Source organism: Balaenoptera acutorostrata, chromosome 8 (genome assembly GCF_949987535.1).
Source record: "Balaenoptera acutorostrata chromosome 8, mBalAcu1.1, whole genome shotgun sequence".
Lineage (NCBI taxonomy): Eukaryota > Metazoa > Chordata > Mammalia > Artiodactyla > Balaenopteridae > Balaenoptera > Balaenoptera acutorostrata.
Window position 1 is genome coordinate 69,507,999 of NC_080071.1, and position 23,457 is coordinate 69,531,455.

A 23,457-nucleotide genomic window follows, 5' to 3' on the forward strand; every position below is an offset into this window, starting at 1 on the left:
TGAATGGAAACTTTACTGTTATACATTTTGCTGTTCAGAAAAAAGATGGGCAGGTATTTTCACTAACTAGAAAGATGAATTTAAAAATTAAAAATATATATATGTGGAATTTTTCATCTAGCAGTAAATTAAATCAGGAGTTAGTTGTTTAAAATGTTTTACTAATCACTGTATTGAAAAAGAAATAAGTAATATCAACCTCATTGTTATTCATTTCAAGCAATCTAAAGCCAAAGGATTGACAGGGGCATATATGATCATGTGATCAAGATTAATTTTGGACAGAAGGGTGAAATATATCGTTTAGTCTGCAGCACTTCTATCCACCCTTTCCTAAAAGGCTCAGCAACCTACGACTAATCTGTGACTGCCAGAGCACACAGTATCTCCAAGCCCAGTACCACTTCAGATAGGATTATAGAGAAATAGCTGATAGACTAATAGTTAATGTGGTACACAGAATTGTGCAAAGGTTTGAAAGTACTGAGCCTACTGAGTAAATTTTCATTTCTTCTGAGGCCTGCTGTAAACACAAATCAATCTAGAGTAGATATGATAATAGCTGAAACCCCAGGTACAAAACCTATAAGAGTGCCATTTTTCGGACTTCCCTGGTGGTGCAGTGCTTAAAAATCCACCTGCCAATGTAGGGGACACGGGTTCGACCCCTGGTCCGGGAAGATTCCACATGCCGCAGAGCAACTAAGCCCATGTGCTACAACTACTGAGCCTGTGGCGTACAGCCCGCGTGCCACAACTACTGAAGTCCGCGCGCCTAGAGCCCATGCTCCCCAGAAAGAGAAGCCACCGCAATGAGAAGCCTGTGCACCGCAACGAAGAGTAGCCCCAGCTCGCCGCAACTAGAGAAAGCCCACGCACAGCAATGAAGACACAACGCAGCAAAAAATAAAATAAAATAAAAAAATAAATTAATTAAATAAAAGAGTGCCATTTTCAAAACCTCTTAAATCATACATAAGGGTTACCAGGTACTCTATTAACATGCTGAGTTTAGATGTTTCTACCTATAGATTCAAGGAGAACGGCGAGATCTACACAAATTTCAGTGTCAAAAGGAAATTTGATGATAACCTATTTAAAACTTAAAATTGTTACTTATCACTTACATCTACAGCCTCATGTGATCATAAGAGTGACTGATAGAAATGACATTAACATACTAAAGGAATTGTATTTCTCATTGAATATAAAGATCTGATATAATGTTGTCTATATTACTATTCCATACATTCTATACTTCTCCCAGCATACCTTCAAACTCCTGAGAGCTACAATAATCAACAGAGACAAACTTCAAAGAGAACATTAGCAAAGGGGCCAAATACTTTTGTAAAAGTCATACTATCAGCAAAACAATTTGACTCAAATTATAAGAAAAATATTAGATTTTTTTCCTGAAAAACTGGAAGATTTCATATTTGATACTGTCATACATTTCTTTCAAATCAAGCAATTAGAAAGCATTAATTATCACTGTTCATAGCTGTGAGCACAGAGTAGAATATAGGAATTCCACCCACTGAGGGACATAATTATCTCCAATCAATGTCAAATGTATTTCTAAAACATATAAATAAGAGGTATGAACAGACTGGGGAACCTTACCAGCAGACTTAATATATTAAGACCTGTCTGCTGTTTGCAACCAACTACAGTGATAAGAATAGGTAGATTTATGAGCACTTGTGATGAACCAGCCAGGGCCACCAAAAACAGCCAAGAGCATCCTTCAGAGTGTAGTCTATCTAGATGATACTCCCTTGAAGGTCTGCAGTGTACAGCCTGTTCAGCCTTATGTGGTGGCAGCCCGTTCAGGAACATTCTAAGAATTTTATGTATATTAACTCAAATACCCTAATAGGCTCATACTCTCCAAAATTTATATGTCCAGCCCAGACCATGTGCAAACAGGTTTATACTTCAAATTGTCTATGAAATATCAATACCTGTATGATTAGCAGGCCTTTAAATATTTACATGTCCAAAAATTAATCCCTGATCTTCCCACCCCACCAAAAAAATTGTCTCTGTAAAGCCTTCTCCGTCTCAGTCAATGGCAGCACAATCCTTCCAGAGGCTCATGTTAGACAGTTTGAAGCCATTCTCAGCAACCCTTTTTCTCTCACATCCCAGATCCAAATTCATTAGCATATCCAGTTGACCCTAACTTCAAAATATATCTAGTTCCCAGTAATTTCCCACCACCTGCACCACCAAACCACTGTCACCTCTTGCTTGGATTAATGCAATAACCTCCTAACTGGTGTCCTAGTTTCCACTCTGGATCCTTTACAATCTCTTCTCAATATATTAGCTGGTGTGATGTTCTTAGACTAGGTCAAATCCCAATAACTTCCCATCTCTCTCAAACTAACAGCCAAAGTTCCTTACAATGGTCTTCAAGACACTAGAATTCTTGGTTCTCTCCTTCTTGCCTCCATAACCTTACCTCCTGCTATTCCCCTTCTGGCTCACTCCTCTCACTCCCACTCCTGCTGTTTCTAGGACATAAACTAGGTGCATGACCCACTTAGGGTCCCTTCTGTTTTACTTCCCTGGACCTCTCTTTCTCTGATAGCTTGCAGTCAGATGGTTCACCTGTTTTCTTGCTTTTCTTAGATGCCACTTCTCAGTGAGGTCTTCTCTTACCCACACTATTTGTATTAAATATTTCAGACGGATTTGCTAGATTTTATTTCTAACACATGTTCAAATTAAAGTGCTATAAAAAGAAAAGTGTGAAAGAAGAAAATAAATATCATGCATAAACTTTGCATTTTGGTGTTTTTCATTTTTTTGAAGTATATATAATTGTTTTTAAGTTAATATAATACTCTATATAGTTTTGTAACATCCTATTTTCACTCTATATTTTATCCTGTATAGTTTCAAGTGATGTTAAATAAATGCGATTTTTTGGGGGGTGGATTTACCTCCCATCATACAGACAAACTAAAATTCAATTAACTTTTTTGCTTTATGGAATACTTAGGAGATGCAGGAGATCAATACATATTTTTTAAATGAAAATACACATTAAGAAAATATCACTAATTTCATGTCATATTTTAAAGATTTAAAGGTCATGGAGGGACGATTTGGATATCAGAAAGAACTTGACTATGTCTTTCTTTATATACTTCTGGAAAACATTGATGGAATCTGGAACCGATGTTTGGATCTGTAGATGACTGGCACATGTATCAGAACATTTGATAAAAGGATTGATGTCCTGGCAGGCCTAGATTGATCTGCTGGTTCTAGTGGTGTGTCAAAGGCCTCTGTACATAACTATCATATTTGACCTTTTAATCACTGAGTTGGATAAAACAATGAAATATGCTTACCATTTTTGAAAATGACACAAATCTGGACAAAGCAGTGCTTGCTCATACACAGGATAACGGTTCAGATTTTAAAAGCACTTGGCAGGCAAAATGAGCCAAAAGTAACAACAAGAAATTTTAAAGAATCAGTGTAAAATTCCTGCATTTATGGTTTTAAATCAGTATGTCATGTGAATATCAAAAGACAGATATACACATAATACAGAGTCTATCTGGCATGGGACAGGTAAGAATTTCAATTCTCACTCTGTTACTGTGTCATTCCTTAGGTTAGTTAACTTCTCTATTTTTTTTTAAATTTGTTTATTTATTTATTTGTTTGTTTACTTATTTATTTATGGCTGTGTTGGGTCTTCGTTTCTGTACAAGGGCTTTCTCTAGTTGTGGCAAGCGGGGGCCACTCTTCATCGCGGTGCGCAGGCCTCTTCACTATCGCGGCCTCTCTTGTTGCGGAGCGCAGGCTCAGTAATTGTGGCTCACGGGCCTAGTTGCTCTCCGGCATGTGGGATCTTCCCAGGCCAGGGCTCGAACCCGTGTCCCCTGCATTGGCAGGCAGATTCTCAACCACTGCGCCACTAGGAAAGCACTATTTTTTTTTTAAGTGTTTATCTTATACATGGAGGCTTACACTATGTTGCATAATCCAATCTAGACATCATTATCAGCAACATCATCAACCTTACCTCATCATCTACCATTTATTGAGCACTTTCTACGTTCTAACTAGTAGACTAAGGGCTTTCCACATAGTATCTCATTTAATTTACACAATAACATTATAAATACTATTATTTGTTCCATTTTATAGGTAAGAAAAGAGAAAGCAGCCTTTAAATGGAAAAAGAGGCTACTCCCTTTACAGCATGTCAGAACTTTTTATACTTAGCATATTTGCTTGTCAAAAGTTTTTGTTCCTGCCCATTTTTAAATATCTAATTGACATTTACTTTGCTTCTACTATTTTTTTATTAAGGTTCAACTGGAAATGGGGCTAAAATAAGTGTCAATTAAATATAAACACATTTTAGCAATTGGCAGTTATAATTGTAATAGGAAATTATACCCCTGGTTGAGAGAAGATAAAATATTTTAAAATACTATTATTTAAAAATACTCTTGCATACACAACCAATTTACAATATTGTTATTTACTGCTCTAAGAGTTCATATATACGCTGGTAAATGCAGAAAACATAAGCTTTGATATCACTTTTATCTGCATTCAGTTTTAGTTATTTACAATTAGTGGGACCTTAGGCAACAAAACTGTACCTAAGAGCTGACTTTCCTCATTTATAAAATACAGATGATGACACTTACTATATATGTTAGGAGTGATTAAGTGGAATGGCATATGCAAAGTGCCTGACACATCATAAGCTTCAATCAATGTTAGTTCTGTTTTCCCTCCCTCACAATGCTGTATATAAAAACATAAAGAAAAACAAAGTGAGACAAAGAGATGGAGATAGTCAGCAGAAGTGACACAGTAGACAAATGAAGTAACCGGGAGACAGAAGCGTTTATGCAGAGTTGAAATGATCACTAAGGTACCACAGTCAAGCTATAGGAAAGAGGGAGGATGTGACATCTTAGGAACTTTGACAGGCTCGGCACACAGGGACAGTGGGTTTCAGAGGTCTCTGCGTGCTTCAGCAAAGTTTGAGAAGTCATAGTCTCAGCAGGAATGTTACTAATAATCCAAAAGCAGTGAAATTTCACTCTGCTACTGAATATTTCACTCTTGAATATTTCGCTTAGTTGCATAAAGGAAGGGAAAGAGAACAGAGAATATTTCAAGGTATGTGACAGAAAGAGAAACCCATGGTGGCAAAATACTTTGGATTACTGTATCCCATAACCCTCATCTGTGAGTTCTCTAGTCAGAGATGCTAATGGATCCCTGAGGAACCATAAACATGCACATGTTCAGTTTGTGAGTGATCTCACATTTGAGAAGATGGTTCAACAGCCAAAATTCACATGAAAGAACTTGACTCCTCTCAAAGGGTATTTTAAATGGGATCCGAAGCATTTCCCATGGCCACGAATCTAAATATTTTCTCAACTCTCACTCTCTGAAGTGTCTCATTCACCACAACCCCATCTTTCAAGTTCTCTCTTTCTCTCTCTCCATGCCTTTTCCCGTCACAAAGCTTTCATCTTTCTACTCTCCCCCATTGTATCATTATTATGGCATTGATTGACTTAACCATTCTCCCTAAATAGTTTTTATCCCATCCAGCTCTCTGGTTAAATAATTCTCTGCCCATTTTTTAATGCATTTATATCCTAAGTGTGCAATGCAACATTCTAGGAGGACTTTGTGTGTCTGTGTGTGTGTGTGTGTGTGTGTGTCTGGAGGTGTGAGGGACAGTTTGGTCCAGTGCGCTGGAAATACCAGGCTGGCAGACACAGAATGTTTGAGCAGGTGGGAAAGGAAGACCTCAAATATTCCCACATTTGTCATGTATATCCTGTCAGAGTAGTCATTACTTGAGAAGCAATGTACTGGTTCTATATCACCATGAACATTACAAAATTCCCAATATCTGTGTGTGGCATGGTCTCCAAGCGCAGCCCGTTTTCATCTGGCTTCTACTTGACAGCTCCAAGAACAGACCTGTCTCCTCTATGAATTAGTAAGAAATAGGTATTATCAAGGGAAAACTGAAATGGATGAAATTATTACAAGCTCCTTAAGGGAAGAAACCATTTTGTCTCCACAGTTCCTAACAGTACTCAAAACAGAGTAGGCTTCCCAGATCAAATAACCCAACATTTTCTTGACTAAGAGACCAATATCTTCACACTATAGTGATAACCCAGCTTCTTCCACCCTGAGTAAAATTTGAAAGGTCTTATAATGTCTGTGGTTTGAGACTTTATAATTATGGCTGGGGCCATTAATCTTGTGGCCTCTTTTTTTTTATTATATCTGAGATTGAGACTGAGTTTTTGTTACAGATTGCTAGCCTGCAGCAGTCAGCTGGGGAAATGAGACATCACTGAGACAGATAACAAAGAAAAATGGGTAACAAATTGGAAAAGATTAGGCAGATCCATGGCACTATATTAAACAAACTCTTTGAGGTATAACAGCCAGAAGTCTCATCTTATGTTCCTACCATTCTTTCACCTGCCAAAGGGACTTAGCTGTTTTTATACACATATATTTTTTCCTCCCCCAAGTCCTCACACTTAAAATCAAAACAACCGCATTAACAAAGAGGCACATTTCTAAAATGCCACTGTAAGCCTAAGGAATGAAAATGTGATTTTAAAATTGATGAAGGTTATAAGAAAGTGACCCAAAAGGCATTACAGTAAGTAATAAGCCTAAAATGTCTTGGCATAAAATGTCTTCATTAAGTTTCCTTTGAAGTTCAAACACAAAAACTACAACTCAAGATTAATGGATTTATAATATGTTTTTAAAATAGTATTCCATCAACAAGATATTTCAGTGGAGTCTCTTGTTGATGTACTACTAGATAGATCTGGAAACTGATCCATTATTTCTAGAAAAAAATATAAATGATTTGTAAACTACTGCATATATATCTATTGTTTTCCTTTGCAAAGTCCTCATCAGCTGGCATACTAAAGAGTTAGTCATAGTTTAGATATAATGCAACTTTATCATGTAGCAGGCATCATTCTAAGCTATTTATTTCTCATGACAACCTTAGAAGGAAAATACTACTACAGATGAGGAAGCTGAGTCCTGAGAAGCTTAATAACTTGCCCAAGATCATACAGTAAGTGATAGACCTGGGATTAGAGCCCAGAAATATAGGTTCCAGATTACACACTCTTAACCGATATAATTAAGTTTCATATTTATGTTAACAGATACAAGAATAGAATAGTCATGTTGGACAAAGGAGGACAGAGCACACAAAATAAATTAAAACACACATAGGAAGACAAACTTTAACTTTGTCCCAATAAGGCCTGGTTTTGATAGGATTAGAGCAAATACTGAGTAAGTTCAATGGATTTTAGGAGGTCAAGAAACCAGTAGGCAAGGATGTTGAATGAGATCATTAACACATGCTTATTGAATTATGGTTTTCTCAGGGAATATGCCCAGTAGTGGGATTGCTGGGTCATATGGTAGTTCTATTTTTAGTTTTTTAAGGAACCTCCATACTGTTCTCCATAGTGGTTGTATCAATTTACATTCCCAGCAACAGTGTAGGAGGGTTCCCTTTTCATCACACCCTTTCCAGTATTTATTGTTTCTAGATTTTTTGATAATGGCCATTCTGACTGGTGTGAGGTGATATCTCTTGTTGTTTTGATTTGCATTTCTCTAATAATGAGTGATGTTGAGCATCTTTTCATGTGCCTCTTGCCCATCTGTATGTCTTCCTTGGTGAAATGTCTGTTTAGGTCTTCCATCCATTTTTTAATTGGATTGTTTGTTTTTTTGATATTGAGCTCCATTAGCTGTTTGTATATTTTGGAGATTAATTTTTTGTCTGTTGTTTCATTTGCAAATATTTTCTCCCATTCTGAGGGTTGTCTTTTTGTCTTTTCCTAAGCTGGGGCGAAGTGAGAGTAGCATTGACATATATACACTACGGAATGTAAAATACTTAGGTACTGGGAAGCAGCAGCATAGCACAGGGAGATCAGCTCGGTGCTTTGCGATGACCTAGAGGGGTGGCATAGGGAGGATGGGAGGGAGGCTCAAGAGGGAGGGGATATGGGGACATATGTATGCATATGGCTGATTCACTTTGGTGTACAACAGAAACTAACACAGTATTGTGAAGCAATTATACTCCAATAAAGATCTATTAAAGGTGCAAAAAAATGCATACTTATTCAAAGTCACCTAGGGAATGGCTTGCATGGAGTTAAAAGATGATTTGGGGTCACTTGCTAAAATCTTTGATGTACCTGAGGAACAAGCAGTATTTAGCAGATGACTTCAATGAGCAGGGTGGAGGGGGTACTACAAGTGGATGTGAAGAGCATTAAAAATGGTGTCCTTCCCCATCCCACTTTCCATCCCCACAGAGTTAGAGGCATATTTACTTATAAATGGTGATGGGGAGCTAAGAGAAGGCTGATCACAGCCCCAAACATTAGGATAGGATACAGAATAAGCAGTGCTTCATAGGAGGAGCAAATCTCAGTTATAAACACTAAAAATGTTAACAACAACTAACATTTATTGAGCACTTACTATGTGGCAGGCATTGTTTTAAACATTTTCATTTATTATCTCAGTTAATTCTCATGTGAAAAAAATGCAGGATAAAGGAACTAAGCAATGACAGTTAAGAAATTACAGTTAGAAGAAACTCTTGGAGTCAAGATTCAAACTCATGTAGAAACCCAGAGCTTGAGCTCAGCCACTAGGCTACCATCTGAGGCAAAGAAGCAGAAGAATAATTGTGCAAAGAGAATGAAGATGCAGGGGGCTTTGCTCTGGAATAGGGTTAGGTAAAAGCTTTTAGAAGGTAGGAAAAGAAGGGAGAGAAAGAACAATAATATCTAATTTTTCTCTATGATTATCCATTCAAATATTTTTAAAGTAACATATATTCTTACTCTAAATTAAGTTACCATTGATGAAACGATGTTTTGTGTTTTTTTTTTTTTTTTTTTTCTCCCTCAGATAAAATGTCTGGGTCCACTGTGTGGATTAGTATAAATAATTTATTATTTCTTAAGAACGTTACAAAATTGCATGATATTAATTTATCTTTCTCTACTGATTCAAACAGGATGATCCCTGTCAGTTATACAACCATAAGGAACTTCACACGTGTATTTATTACACTAAAAATACACAGCAAATTTTTTCAATAAAATATTTGATATTTAAAATTATGCAACTAAATAAAATTTAGAAATGAAGAAGTGTTGGTTATCCCATATTTTATTGCTTTTAAAAATCTTTTAGTTTTATCATTGTATTTATTTCTAGCAAAGCAAATTTCTTTATTCTGAAAAACACATTTTGATAATTAACTATTAACCAGTAATAGTTAATTATCAACAAAGTAACTAGTAACTTGGGCATATAGGTAGCTCTTCTGATGCTGTATTCTACTTCCCGAGTACAGAGTTTGAACGGATTCTATAGAAAATATTTTTTAAAAAGCTACTTAGATCAAAATCTTAGTTTAATAAAGTGTGAGGAGGTAGGAGAATAAAAGTGGCTTATCAGGACACCTAATTTTGAGATGACTTTTCCTTTGTACATTTTTGTAATCAAGGTTTTTTTTTTTCTTTTATATATTTCTCTTACTTATAGTTAAAGGAGAACTTTAAGAGAAATGTCACTGCGTAATTTCCTTTCCATTTTCTCTTCCCTGCTTAGAAAGAGCACCTACAATTGACAAAAGAATCACCTCTAAATGGAACATAATTTGTTCGTGCCAAGCAGCAAAGAATTAAATAAAAGTTGCATAGGGTTGCTTGCAACAATCTAGGCTTGAAAGATTGCTAAGTGGGTTAGCAGCTTGATCTCCTTATTCATCTTTCCCCAGCTCACTGTAGGGATGCCGGCTCCCCTGCTCCAACCCTCCAGTGTAACTAGCAGTCTTTCGCCCACCTCTGCTCCAAACTGCAAAATAAAAGTGGCATAGTGAGTGGAACCAATAGGAGAGGGAAGACGTCTGAAACGTCTTCTTTGCAAATGGTATGAAAGGGAAAACCTGAATACACCATTTTCAGTTACTTTTTCCTTTCAGTTCCTAGCTTTCTCTAAGTGATGGGAAATTAGAGAAGAAAAGGAAAATGTAAGCTCTTTAAATTCTACTTAATTGTGCAATTGAGTTTCAGGAAAACAATTACATTAGTAAGCAGGAATAAGCATGTGAATGGTAAGGAAATCTATGAATGATGGTTGTAGAACAGGACACAGACATAAACATAATCACTTTTAACCCATTACAGAGTAAACAAATCAGAGAAAAATAGTAGAGGGTAAAACTGAGTGGATTCAGCACAATTTTCATTCAATTCTACATAGTTGCTTTAAACACCAGTACACAAACAGGGCTTTAGGTTTAAAAAAAAAAAAAATCAACCATGGAATGCTTCATAATCTCTTTCACATTAATCAAGTACTTGTTATTTGAGTCCACATAGAATTTTATTTGGTTTGGATAAGTCTCAAACTCTGTGAAAATTTAAGTCGATTTTGATCAACTTAGCATTTCAACCCCTACACCTAATTCTTCCAAGCTTAGAATTATTTGCAAATCCTCTTATAGCAGGATGACTCAAAACATTATATAGGGGGACATTTTTTTAAATTGTGTAAAAAATAGAATAAAAAATGTGGAAGATCACCAGAGGTCTCTTACTGACAGTCACTTTACGTTAATGTTCCTAGCTTTACATTTTAAATATTTTTTTTATTGTGGAAAAATATGCATAGCATAAATTTTACCATCTTAACTGTTTTTAAGTGTACAGGTCGGGGTACTAATACACTCACATTGTTGTATAACAATTACCACCATCTACCCCATAACTCTTTCCATCTTATAAAACTGAAATATACTCATTAAACAATAGCTTCCCATTCTCCCTGCTCCTCCAGCCCCTGCAACCACCACTATATTTTCTGTCTTTATGATTTTGACTACTCTAAGTATTGCATATAAGTAAGGATCATATGGTATGTGTCTTCTTATGACTGGTTTATTTCACTTAGCATAATTTCCTCAAGGTTCAGCCCGGTTGTAGTGTATGTCAGAATTTCCTGCTTTTCAAGGCAGAATAACATTCCATTGTATGTATATACCACCTTTTGCCTATCCATTCACCCATCTATAAGACACTTGGGAAAGATTTATTTTTGATTATATTACTTTTATTAGATTTTCTGTGATTGTTACCCAATTCAAACAAAGTGTGTAGCTCTTATTACTTTTTTTTTCCAATAAGAAAGACATTATTCATTGCTAAAGATCTCCAATTCCAAAAACTTTCCATTTCTAAAAATGTTAGGAGTTACTACTTCAAAGAAAAGCTGATTATTCTGATTGCATGGCCTTTTTCCACTCTGAACAGTGTGAAAACCATTTTCATAATATCAGCAACTTTTAGTTAAGTAATGATATTTTTTTTCAATGAAAATTTCCATAAGTGAAAAGACTTGTTAAAATTTAAAGTAATCTCAGACAAACAATAAAATCTTGATGGCTGCCCTTAACTTGACAGTTTGAACCCTACAGACCTGATATTTCATAAAATTTTGATCTTTTCACACCATTCACTGGAAGAAAGCGAGTCCTTATTGCTAAAAATTTCTCTCAGCCACCCCAAATGGGGCTCTTAATACCTACCTTACAGACTTTCTATAAGAATTAGAAATAGAATTCTTCCAGTGCGCGTCATATATCAGGCCCAAAAGGTCACAGGCCCTTAAAGCATTGCTATAGTTATTAATGAAATCAGTGAAGGAAGTTTCACATGACAACAGAGCGCTACATGTTCTCTAAGAGGGGACTCATGTATTTGGTGGTGCTCATTTGCAGCAAGCCTATGCATTCTACACCAATTTTGAATCAGCATAGGTCTGAGATGTCTTAATCATAATAGGCTTTGCTAATCATTTTACTAGCATAGAAATCCTACACCAGATCAGTGCTACTTAAACCTGTCGCTAGAATCAATTAGAGAACCTTGATGATAGGTAGCCTCCCATCCTTAAACCAAACTTACTCAGTGAGAATCTCTGGGGGTAGATTCTGACAAATGTCCAAGTTTGGAAACCATTAATCTACTTATCATTGGACATAAAAACCCTTGCCTTTTGTAATGCTAGACCATGATACACAACATCTCTGCTATTTCCTTCCAACAAGCTATGGTCATGAAGATTTATTTGAAGGTAGAAAATTGAACATTTTAAGAGCTAGAGCAGTATGCTTGTGGGGTACAGAGGAGTCAATCTTTGAGGCAGAAACTCAGTTTACCTTGAGAGGGTAAAAGAGGCTTACTCTGTAAGCAAGGCTTTTAGCGAAACAGAGGTAACTTCTATCTGTTATTCTTGAGGAAATCTTGAGTGTAAGAAGTTAACATGAATGCAGAAGCTAAGTATACTGTTTAATAATTTAAATGAAAAATGTTAGCAGAATATGACCCTGAAGATATTTTCCTCTATAAATTTTGAGTTAAACTGGCCTGTCTCTAAAAAGGTTATTTTTTCCTGAGTTATGTGTATGTGTGCATGTGTGTGTGTGGGTGTGTGTTTATTCACCATTTGCCCCAGAGGAGACTAGGGTCCATGATCAGTTCATACCATGTATGATGTGTAGGCTTAATTTTCTTTTTGCATCCTTACAGGGAGAAATGATAAGCACTGTACTGGGCTTAGCCCAGCATTACCTACACAGGGCTACTGATGTTCACACATGGTAGTAGTGTACTTAGCTGACTGTCAGATTTTCTATCATTGTGAGAGCTGGTTCTTAAATGCAGCCATTACTAAATATTAAAATATATAAACCCACAATTTAAATTTTATTTTAAAAAGGCAATATATACTTAAAATTCATTATTTCCTGATTAGTTCACATCTATTGAATCTTTATGCTGGAAATACTACTTAAATGTATGCTAAGTGGGCATCTCTTCCAAAATCCACATTGGTTGCTAAAAAGAGATAACATTAGGAATGTTTACACCATGAAAATCAGCAAACTCTACAAATTGGCATGTTTTCCTCCTTATTTTGTGAAGAGAGGTTATTAAACATTTACCGGCACACTACTGACATGATATAATTTTAGACTGAAGAAATGATGCTTTGGGACATGTACTACTAAAACTTTTCTAAGGAAGCCACATTATATTCGATGCCTGGAGTGGGCATTTTCTTACGCAATGAATTGATGTTTCTACTAATTCAGAAACAGAAAATGACATGAGCCTTCATCTGGAGAAGGGGCAAAAAGCCTAGGAGACAATAAAAGAGTCGGTTCTTAAGGTTTACAAATGGTCAGAGGGTCCCAATAGTTAGGGATATCCTCACCTACAACACAAGAGCAGAAGCACAAAAGTCAAGTGTGGGCCTCTCTGCCCCTCAATAAACATTATTATTATTAGCAAAATCATATGAATAACTAATCTCATTTATGCTTTGAGGAAATTGGGGGTATAGTGGGTCTTCAGAGCAGTTGATGGAGTACCTAGTACAGCTGTGAGGTTTACTGTAGTCATTTGTGGCAGAAGCTGGGGTTGGCAGTAAGAGAACACAGCCAGAGTGGAGAGACTATGGAACTTATTCCAGATTTTAGGTGGTTTATATGTAAAAGGAAAGTGAAAACTAATTTATAATCATAAACGATTGAGGCCAATGTGTGTATATGTAAGTGTATGTGTGTGTATACACACATTTATACAATATGTTTACTTTATAAGTATATATTATATGCAAATGCATATATATATGATTTGCAATAAAATAAAATACCCCATGAAATGCATGATAAATATGAGAACTGAGCTGAGCTAGGAAAGGTCTATTGTGGGAGAATTCTTCCGTTCTGCCACCTGGGGTTGAGGTAAAGTACCCCTGAGGAATATTCTTTCACTTTCTAGAAACCAAAGATCATACTTCTTTAATTTTATATACATATACTAGTTGATGAAAAAGTTAATTGAAAGAAAACTATTGCATTTGATGAAAATAAAGATTTGTCATAAAAAATTTATTCAAAAAGTGAAACAACGCACTCTTATCCAGGAAACTAAAGAACAAGAAAACCAAGCTAGCAGATATATTGTGCTTGTATCTTGTAACATTCTTACATAACAGTTTATCCTGGAGTGAATTTCAGTCAACCTGGAAAACCTTTTCTTATAAATATAATGATAAAGGCCCTCTCAGATAAGGGTAAGATTCAAGTCCCTACTCTCTCACCAACAGATAAAAAATATGGCAGAACTGCCACTTGCTCTTATTTTTTAAAATATATATTCCTAGATTCTGTTCTGTTTGCTAATATTTTGTTTAGAAAACTTGCATCTGAATTCAATAAGTGATTTTTAGTTCTTTTGTTTTGTCAGATGAGACTCATAAAGAATTTATTTTATATATCTTTTCAAAGAACTATCTTTTGGGTTCATGCAGATTCATTTAGGTTTTCTAATGCTTTTTCACATTTTTCTATTTCCCTAATTAAAACTTTCATCTTAAAACTTTTAAAAACAGTATGCATAATTTGATTCTATATATGCATTTATGTAAAAGTGGATATGTGCATATATAATACACAGAAACTGAAGCTGTATTGAAAAGCACTGTGGGCAAATTTTGTTTTTTACTCTACTACAAAATTCTGAACTTTGAAGAGTGCATGTATCTTATGTAACTATTTTAACACTGAAGGAGTAACAACAGGTGATAAACTAAGAAAATCAGGTTTAACTGTATTTTGACATCTAGATTATTTTCTAGTTCAACAAAATTATCTAGCTGGGACACAACATGCAGTATTAGTTAGGAGCGGACAATTATTAAGATATGTAAGAGTCATTAAAAGAAAAATATAGTTTTAAGTTTTACTAATGGTTTTAATGCAGGCGGAACATCTGGTTTAAACAAATGATTAGTCTTCAAATTATGTTTGTGAACTTAATGCTCTTTTATGAATCTTCTGATTCCCCCACACTCCCACTGTGTCATTAGCTGGTACAGAAACATAATAGAATGTCAACTAATTAATATATAATGAAAATGTAACTGTCACATATAAAAATAATTCTGTCCACATATGGTCAAGTCACATGAAAAAAACAAATCATAATCAGAAGACACTTTATTCCTTTACCATAAGAAATCACGCAAATGTGTTACTCATATTAACTCATTTCTTCCTCATGATAATCCATAATAACCCTAGGAAGTTGATAATATAAGCTCTTAGCCAAGAACCTATGTGTGATCTTTCAAGCCTGACCATAGGTAGCTACGAAGGCTTTACCTGGCAGCCCTCACAGAGGAAAGCAGCCCTCCTTACAGCAGAGGTGGTGCACAGTCAATGTGCTGAGGTCTCTGAAGGGAGTTGCAGTCAAAGAGGACTCAGGGCTCCCTGACAAGCCATGCTTTTAAGCATGTTGACATTCCTAGCCCAGGTGCTTCCATTAGGAGGCCTCTTTATCAAGTGCCTGCCTTGGGTGCCTTTGCTGAAATGTCCTTAGAGGGGTGGGGGGAGCCCTGAAGATACTTTTTCTCCACTCTGGCTCATTACTCAGTACTTTCCCACTCTCAGCCCTTTCCCCTCTCCCTCCCATCTGCCTTCTGGCCTGCAGATCCATAAAACTTCAGGCAGGAACCTTTGCTTGGGGGCTCCCTCAGCAGTGAGACAATTTCCTGTGTTTGTGTTGATCAGTCTGATCCATGTGACTCTCTCCTGGAGCTGTTCCATGGTGAAAAATGGCACGGGGGAGGACTTGGTGCTTTTTCCACTGCAGCTTCTTGCTTATACTACTGCCTTAAGTGATTAAAAGCTTGAGTGTTACCTTCTTATTGGTTCTTTGTCTTAACTGACCACCATGAAATCTAGCGGCTCAGCTCAGCTCTTGACTCTCTCCTTTTATAGTTGTGGAAATGGAGGTGCTGAGAGCATAAGTGACTTGCCCAAGGTCACATAACTAGTAAGAGGCAATGTTAGATTTCAAACAAGCCTGTTCGACTCCTAAATCCATTCTCTTAACTATACATCTTCTTCTTGGAAAATATCATTGTCTGTTTTTCCATGTTCAGGTTCTGATATACTCCCATTTGCTTAATTATTAGAGGGCAAGTAATTTCCATCATTTTGATATTCTCATGTTGATGAGTGTTATTATAGAGCTCCAAGTAAGTGAAACATAACTCACTATATGATTTTTTTTTCACTCTGAAGGGCAGCTTGTTGAATAGGCCCTATTGACGTAGCTTTTCAAGGATGTTAGCATGTTAGAGAAGTCTTGCTAGGGATCTGTACAAGAAAAAAGACACTCGTCTCTCCTTTATCCTGCTAAAGTTTAGACTGAAGTATCTCAAATATTTTGAAAAATACAATTTGGTTAAAATTATTCCAAAATAACATATTTTGAAAGAAGTAGTATCATTTAAAAATTGTTTTTCCACACACTTCAAACCTTTTCCTCATTGTTTCTATTATAGCCCAAAGGTATGTCAATAAAAAGCCAGGTTGCTCTTGAAAACATTGCACTTTTCTGCTTTAAGAATCAGTACTCAGTCCATTCTGTACATCTGTGTCCTTATTCCTGTCCCACCCCTAGGTTCATCAGAACCTTTTTTTTTTTTTTTTTTTTTTAGATTCAGGGAGATCAGGTCAGTGCTTTGTGACCACCTAGAGGGGTGGGCTGGAGATATGGGGATATATGAATACATATAGCTGATTCACTTTGTTATACAGCAGAAACTAACACACCATTGTAAAGCAATGATACTCCAATAAAGATGTTAAAAAAAAAAAAAAAGAATTAGTATTGTGCCAAAACCCAAAAGCATACGTTAAGAAATACTTTGCAAAATATCACTTAAGAATCAATTATCATTAAATTCTTTGTCAAAATTGTGTGATTTGAACATATTTACAATTATTAAACAAATCAGTGTCTCCAAACACTAAAGGATAAGTAGACACATATTTTATCTTATAATTATTATAAATATAATAAAATATAAATAGAACATAAATATAATTAATAGAAATAGTATAACATAATTATATAAGTATAAATTAAATTAAGCATATACATGCGTATTGCCATCTTTACCTGAAATAGACTTGAAATGGATAAAATACCTGTCTGTGGATTATAATTTATTCTTCACATCCATTCTCTTAAATATAAGTGATGGATGGAATAAAATATAACTTGAATTCATCTGATTTTCCTCTTTATGACCTGATCTATTTCATTTATTTATCTATTTATTCAGTATATATCTGTTATCCATCTATCATGTGCTAGAACAGAGGACAGGATGATGAATTGGACCTTGTCCACAAGGACTTTTCATTTTAGAGTGAGACAATGCCAGGGTTCAGCACTGGTTATTATAGGGTGACACAGGAAAAGTTACCTAATCTCGCTTATAGAAGAGAACACTTCTTAGAAGAGATAACAACTGATGAGTATCTTAAAGTATGAATAAAATTTGCCCAGCAAACAAAAAAGGAAGGGCAGTACAGACAAAGAAATTTTAAGAACTCATTTTATAGAGGGGGAAAATAAGTAGGGATCTGCTGAAAACTCCAAGTCATTGGTTTTGTTTAGATTTGACCCTACATTAGTCAGTTGCAGTGACAGTGTTTTTAGACAGGGTCATGGTTAGATTTCCATTAAATACAGCTCTTGCTGGCATTTTGTCAGGTGGAGTTGTCAGGACTGAAGGCAAGGAGAGTAGTTAAACACAGGGGCTCTTAACCAAGGGTTCTTGGGCCCCTAGAGGGGCTGTGGATAGAATTTATGAGGTTCTTGAACTTGATGGTGGAAATGTTACATTAGTTTTGGGTCTTACATTTAGGTCTTTAAACCATGTTGAGTTAATTTTATATATAGCATAAGATAAAAATCTAACTTCATGTTTGTGTCTGTGGCTATCCAGTTTTCCCAACACCATTTGTTAAAGTGATTTCCCTTTTTAAAATAATATTTATGCCAATTACTATTTCAAACTGTACTACATATTAATCCCACTGTTAGAATACTTTATGTAATATAATAATAAAGAAGTATATTACTATATCACATAAAGTATGCTGATAGGTGTATTTCAATATAATTTATTTTGTTGTAATCCTTTATAATTTATTTTATAAATTTATTGATTTTATACATATTAATTTATGATATAAAATATTTATTTTGAGCCTATTTATTTATTTTAAATATTATGAGAAGGGGGCTATGGGTTCACCAGACTGCTACAAGGGTCATGGCCTCAAAAAATATTAAGAATTCAGAGATTGTTCCAAGACTTCAGGCAACAGATGAAGTCTTGTACTAGAGCAATGGTATTAAAAAGTACGTACAATGAAGAAATAGGCAAATTCAGCATGATTTAGCAATTAAATAAATGTCAAGAACCAAAGATAAGGTGAACTCAGTGATGCCTACCAACGTCTTAACTTGGGTGATTTGATTGGTTGGTGGTGGGTAGTTCTGGAACTTAGTGGGGAAGCTGAATTTAAACCATGGGAACTGCCAGTAATCACCCATGCGGAGAAGGTAAATGAAGAAACTGACTCAGGATAAAGCCATGGAAAACCAATATTCAAGGCCAGCCAATTTATTATTATCAGATATGGTATCATGCACTGTATATAATGTGTCAGCAAATAGAACTCATAGGTAAAGAATAAAACTTCAACAAGCAATTGGTGGTTAATCTGTAAAGAATCATTTGTTATGATTCTACTCTGCATTTATAGTTTTTGTACCTGCAATTATTTGCACGCAAAAAAAATACAGCTACTGGTGCCTAATTATAGCCACAAACATCCAAATTTGCCCTCAAAAGAATAACACAAAGAGATACCATCTGTGAAAGTGCAGTAAATCCCTCACACCTTTCCTGCTCTACATCCTGTAAGGCTGGTGGACACATTCCCTTTGGCTTCTGTCTTGGGCTTTATTCTTGCCTGATCTCATTCATGCATTATAGGCTAATAACTAATAATCTGAAAGTCAGTAGGCCTTTCCTCTTATCCAAACATTATGATTTTCCCCCTTCATATAAAATGTACTACGGTATGGGCAGACTGAAAAATGGAAGCCATTTCTGAAGCACGTCATTTGCTTTGTTAGTGTGGACAGATTCAATTTTTCATTCACATGTAATTTTACAAGGTATGCAACTTGAACACTGTTGAACAAAGATGATATCTCATACAAATTTCTGCTTAAAGGTGACAAGCAAATTATGTTACTTTACTTTTTAAAGAAAGTTTTAGCCACTTATTAGAAACACAGCTGTCAGTTTGGTCAAGTATATTCATATTTCTCTGTTATTAGGACCATCAAGAAGTTTAATAATTGTCCCTTGGAATTTGATTTTCTACAAAAGTGCTATAACACAATCAGCACTATTGCAAATAATCATTGAACTGTGTGAAGATAGTTATGATTTCAGATGGGAAACATATAATAATAGATGAGAAATATAAAACCCAGGGTAATTCTTGATAAAGATTCTGTTCTCATACATATGTCAGTAATAATAAATGTGGGGACAACATAGCCTGCTTTATGAAAGTGAAACAGATTCCCAGCAGAATAATTTCCAAAGGCTTTAACGAGAGCTCAAATATTACTTGCTTATCATTTAATCATATTAAACACTTTGAATCTAATAAATCCTCTGTTGTAGAAATACTATACACTTTAAGAATGGGAAATTGGATAGTTTATTAGGCTAATGACTAAAACCAGAATGTAATATATATTTCTTCTGTATGAAATATATATTTCTCCATTCTATTTATAGTGTTTAGAATTGTCATAAGGTATTACCATGAAGGTTTTAGGGGTAAATGAAGGCTTAGGAATTCTAAAATTTTCACTGGTTTTTATTTCTTATCTAAAAATTTCAGTGACTAGGAAAGTACATTTTTGTTCTACTACCTTTTTCTCAGTGGTGTATGAGTCACAAAGAGTTGAAGTAGCAGTTACACACCCGCCTTAAGTTTATGGACAATGGGCCACATGCTTAAACATTAGAAATATGGTAAAATAATTTAGATTTATCAAAAGGGATCAGGTTAAGAAAATGAGAATTTGTAAAGGGGGAGTATCATTCTAAAAAGAGAGTTAATTAGAAGCAAAAAGAATGTCCTGTCATACATAACTAAACATTTCAATGGATGCAGTAAAAATTCAAAATACTATTAATGACATGATAAACATAAGCCATTCTTGTGAAAACAAGAGGTAGAAGAATCTTTTGAGACATTAAAAAGGATAATGCTACTCACATCCTGAGCTACCATTTGTTGACACCAGGGTCAGGTTGGAAGGCCATGGATTCCGAACAATATCTTGCCAATGAATTGTGTCTGTATAACAAAGAAACTTGTTCTGGTCTACATAGACTCCACCATTTAGGATTTCTGTATTAAAACAAACAAACAAACAAACATAGATTTGTTGTCAAACTTTTTGATAATAAAAGGTAGTCAATAAAAATGATTTACTGTTAAGCTATTTTCAGTGTTAAATTACAGTTACTTTGTTAATAGCCAAGATATCTTTAAAAATATCTTTTTCCTGAGCCATACAGGTTGAAGAAATTTGAAAACCTTGTACAATACAAAGAAAAACAACCACTCATAATTCAAGCACTCAGAGAGAAACACTCTTCACTTTTTGGTACAGATGTTATCAGTCTTTTTTTATTTCCTCTAAAATTGGAATAATATTGCATATAATATTCATAACCTGCTAGTTTTGTTAATACTAAATTGTGAGTATTCAATGGTAATTAAATATTATTCTATGTTATTTCCAAGGAGCATATAATATGTCAGGGTATAACTTAAACAGTACTTATTTAACCAATCCCTTCTTATTGGTAATTTAACTTGTTTATCTCTGATTAGTTCTTTAAATTTTTTTCTATAAATAACATTCACAGATTGTGAATATTTTTAAGACAGATTGTGAATATTTTTAAGACTTTTGCTACAAATTGTCAAATTTCCCTTAAAAATATTGTTTCAGTCAATGTGACATTGACAGGAATCAGTTAGGTAAGTAATTAGTGCAAAGTGGAAGCCAAAATTAATGCTTCAATCACAAAAGTGTTCTGTGTTCATCTCAAATGTAGTCAACAGAATTGCCAATTATTCGTTAAGAACAACACAAAGCAAGATATCATAAAAATGCTCTGGTTCATTGGAATAAGGGCAAGATTGTGGGATTATGTGCATCCAAGCCAAGTTTTACTTGATTCTCTATTTCACAACTCTAGCCTTAATCAACTAACTTGTCCTCTCTGAACAATGGCTGATCATATACATAGATTCTCACTCAGATAGCTTTAGGTTATCCAGAAAAAAAGGTAGATATTCCCTCTGAAAATACTATTCTTATCATTTTAAGAAATTGGTGAGAAATACACATAGTATCTTCCTACCCAATATCTACCACATTTTTTCTTCTTGTCCAATACAAGAACAAGTTAAGAGAAATCATATATCAGTCCATAAAGCATCCAGATACAAATAACAAAAGTCCAATTAACAGTAATTTATATAGATAAGGGATGATTTTTCTCACATAATAAGAAACCTATCGGAGGCAGTGTGGATATTAGTTTAGCTGTCCTGCAGTACCCACAACCTGCTATGTATGTTGGCTTTATTCATTCAAGGCATAAGATGGCTGCTGCATCTAAAGGTGTTTGTTTGAATTCAAGGCAAGGTAAAGACAGAAGAGCAAGCAGGAGACTTCCTCCTGGTGAAGTTTCAACTTTCTATTTGGAAAGAGATGTTTTCCCCAAGGATTATGTCTGCATTACAATGGCCAGAACAATATCTCATGGCCATTCCTACTGCAAGAGAGGCTGAGTAAGCAAGTATTTAGGTGAACATATTGTTATTCAAACAAAAGCCAAATGTGCAGGGGTGTTAGTGAGGAAGAAGAGGCCCATGATATTGGGAAGGCAACTAACTCCATCTCTTGTGCTGGCCTTAAGAAAATCATCTCTCCTGTGCAGTATCCCAAGCTAAACCTTTGAGAGTCCCCTTAAACCAAAAAGGGGCATAGAAGAATGAACGGAAAATACCATAAAAAAAAGGTATTTGTGGAAGTAAGATTGGTGGTCACATATAAAATGCCTTACTACTTTGCATATATAAAATCCTTCAGATTAATTTTGACATTTCAAGGGTTTCCACATTTAATATCAATCCCATTTCCATCATTAATCCTTTCACTGACTATTGGACCCATTTCCTCAAGTGAGGGGAAAAAAAAAAAAAAGAAACAAAAAGAAATTAGATCATCTTTCTACTTCTAAAACCCAGTTCTTTCCTTTTCATGACCTAACAATACAACCTTCATCAAAGCAGAGGGGAGATGTAAGATGTAATAAAGATGGTGAAAATGGATTTCTACACTAATGTTTGGCATTAAGTCTCTAAGAAATGTGACGATCTCATACTAATAGCTTTCTCATGAGACATTAGATGATGCTCTTCTGCTCTAGGAATAATTCTTCATTAGGTGACAAAGAAAGGAGATTTTGACTGCTATCCAGGAAATGAAGGTTATTTTTCAGTCTACATTTGGAAAAGTTCCACTTAAAAAAAAAATGTGAAGAGAAAAGGTAATAGCTCAAACATTGTAGAAAGAGTATATTTTTCAAGAGTTACATTTTAATTCAAATAGTTCATACTGACGGATCACACTATCCATCTACAACTTCCTATCTAAAAATATTCAAATAGAATCAGATTATATTATACTGAATAATAATCTCATCAAATCCTGTTCTTCGATAAAAATTAATCTGTTACCAATGTTGACATTTTTTTCTTAGAAATACTCTGTTCAAGAGCTTGGCTTATACTTGGAAAATGATTTAGAAAAGAGGCAATAATAATTCAAGTATAATCTTACATGTTAAAATTTTAAATTAAGACTACAATCAGGATCAATCTGGATGAGACTTTTATCATTCTGAATTCAAAACCCAGCATCTGCTAGCAATTCTGGATCGGGAGGATTTATAAAGTTTTAGCATTTAATAATGTATATGTACATTTTCCCTGAAAACAGTCTTTTTTTCCGTTATGTTTGGTTTGGACCATAATCTGTTGTTGAATGTCATAACCTCACAATCAGAAAGTGTATATTTTATTGATATTTATAGACGTTTTTATGTACTTTTCATCTTACATTTTCTTTTGATCAACTTGATTACTTAAACATGTGTCAGAAAATAATGTCAAAATTGCACTTATTCATTTATATGGTTTACATTATTTTATAAGTTTATACAGTGTTAAAATATTAATTTAATATGCTTCTGTGGGGAAATATTTAGTTAGATTTATTGCTGGACTAAGCAAATTCTAAGGAAAGG

General features: G+C 34.9%; 1 protein-coding gene across 2 annotated transcripts in view; it reads right to left on the minus strand.

Moving 5' to 3' along the window:
* ERBB4 (erb-b2 receptor tyrosine kinase 4) overlaps window positions 1-23,457 on the minus strand; it is a 1,149,217-nt gene that overhangs the window by 359,212 nt on the left and 766,548 nt on the right. For both annotated transcript variants that reach the window (XM_007187864.2, XM_007187863.2), the window contains exon 4: window positions 20,345-20,479. In XM_007187864.2, coding sequence (XP_007187926.2) covers window positions 20,345-20,479 — 135 coding nt within the window. The remainder of the gene's footprint in view (window positions 1-20,344; window positions 20,480-23,457) is intronic.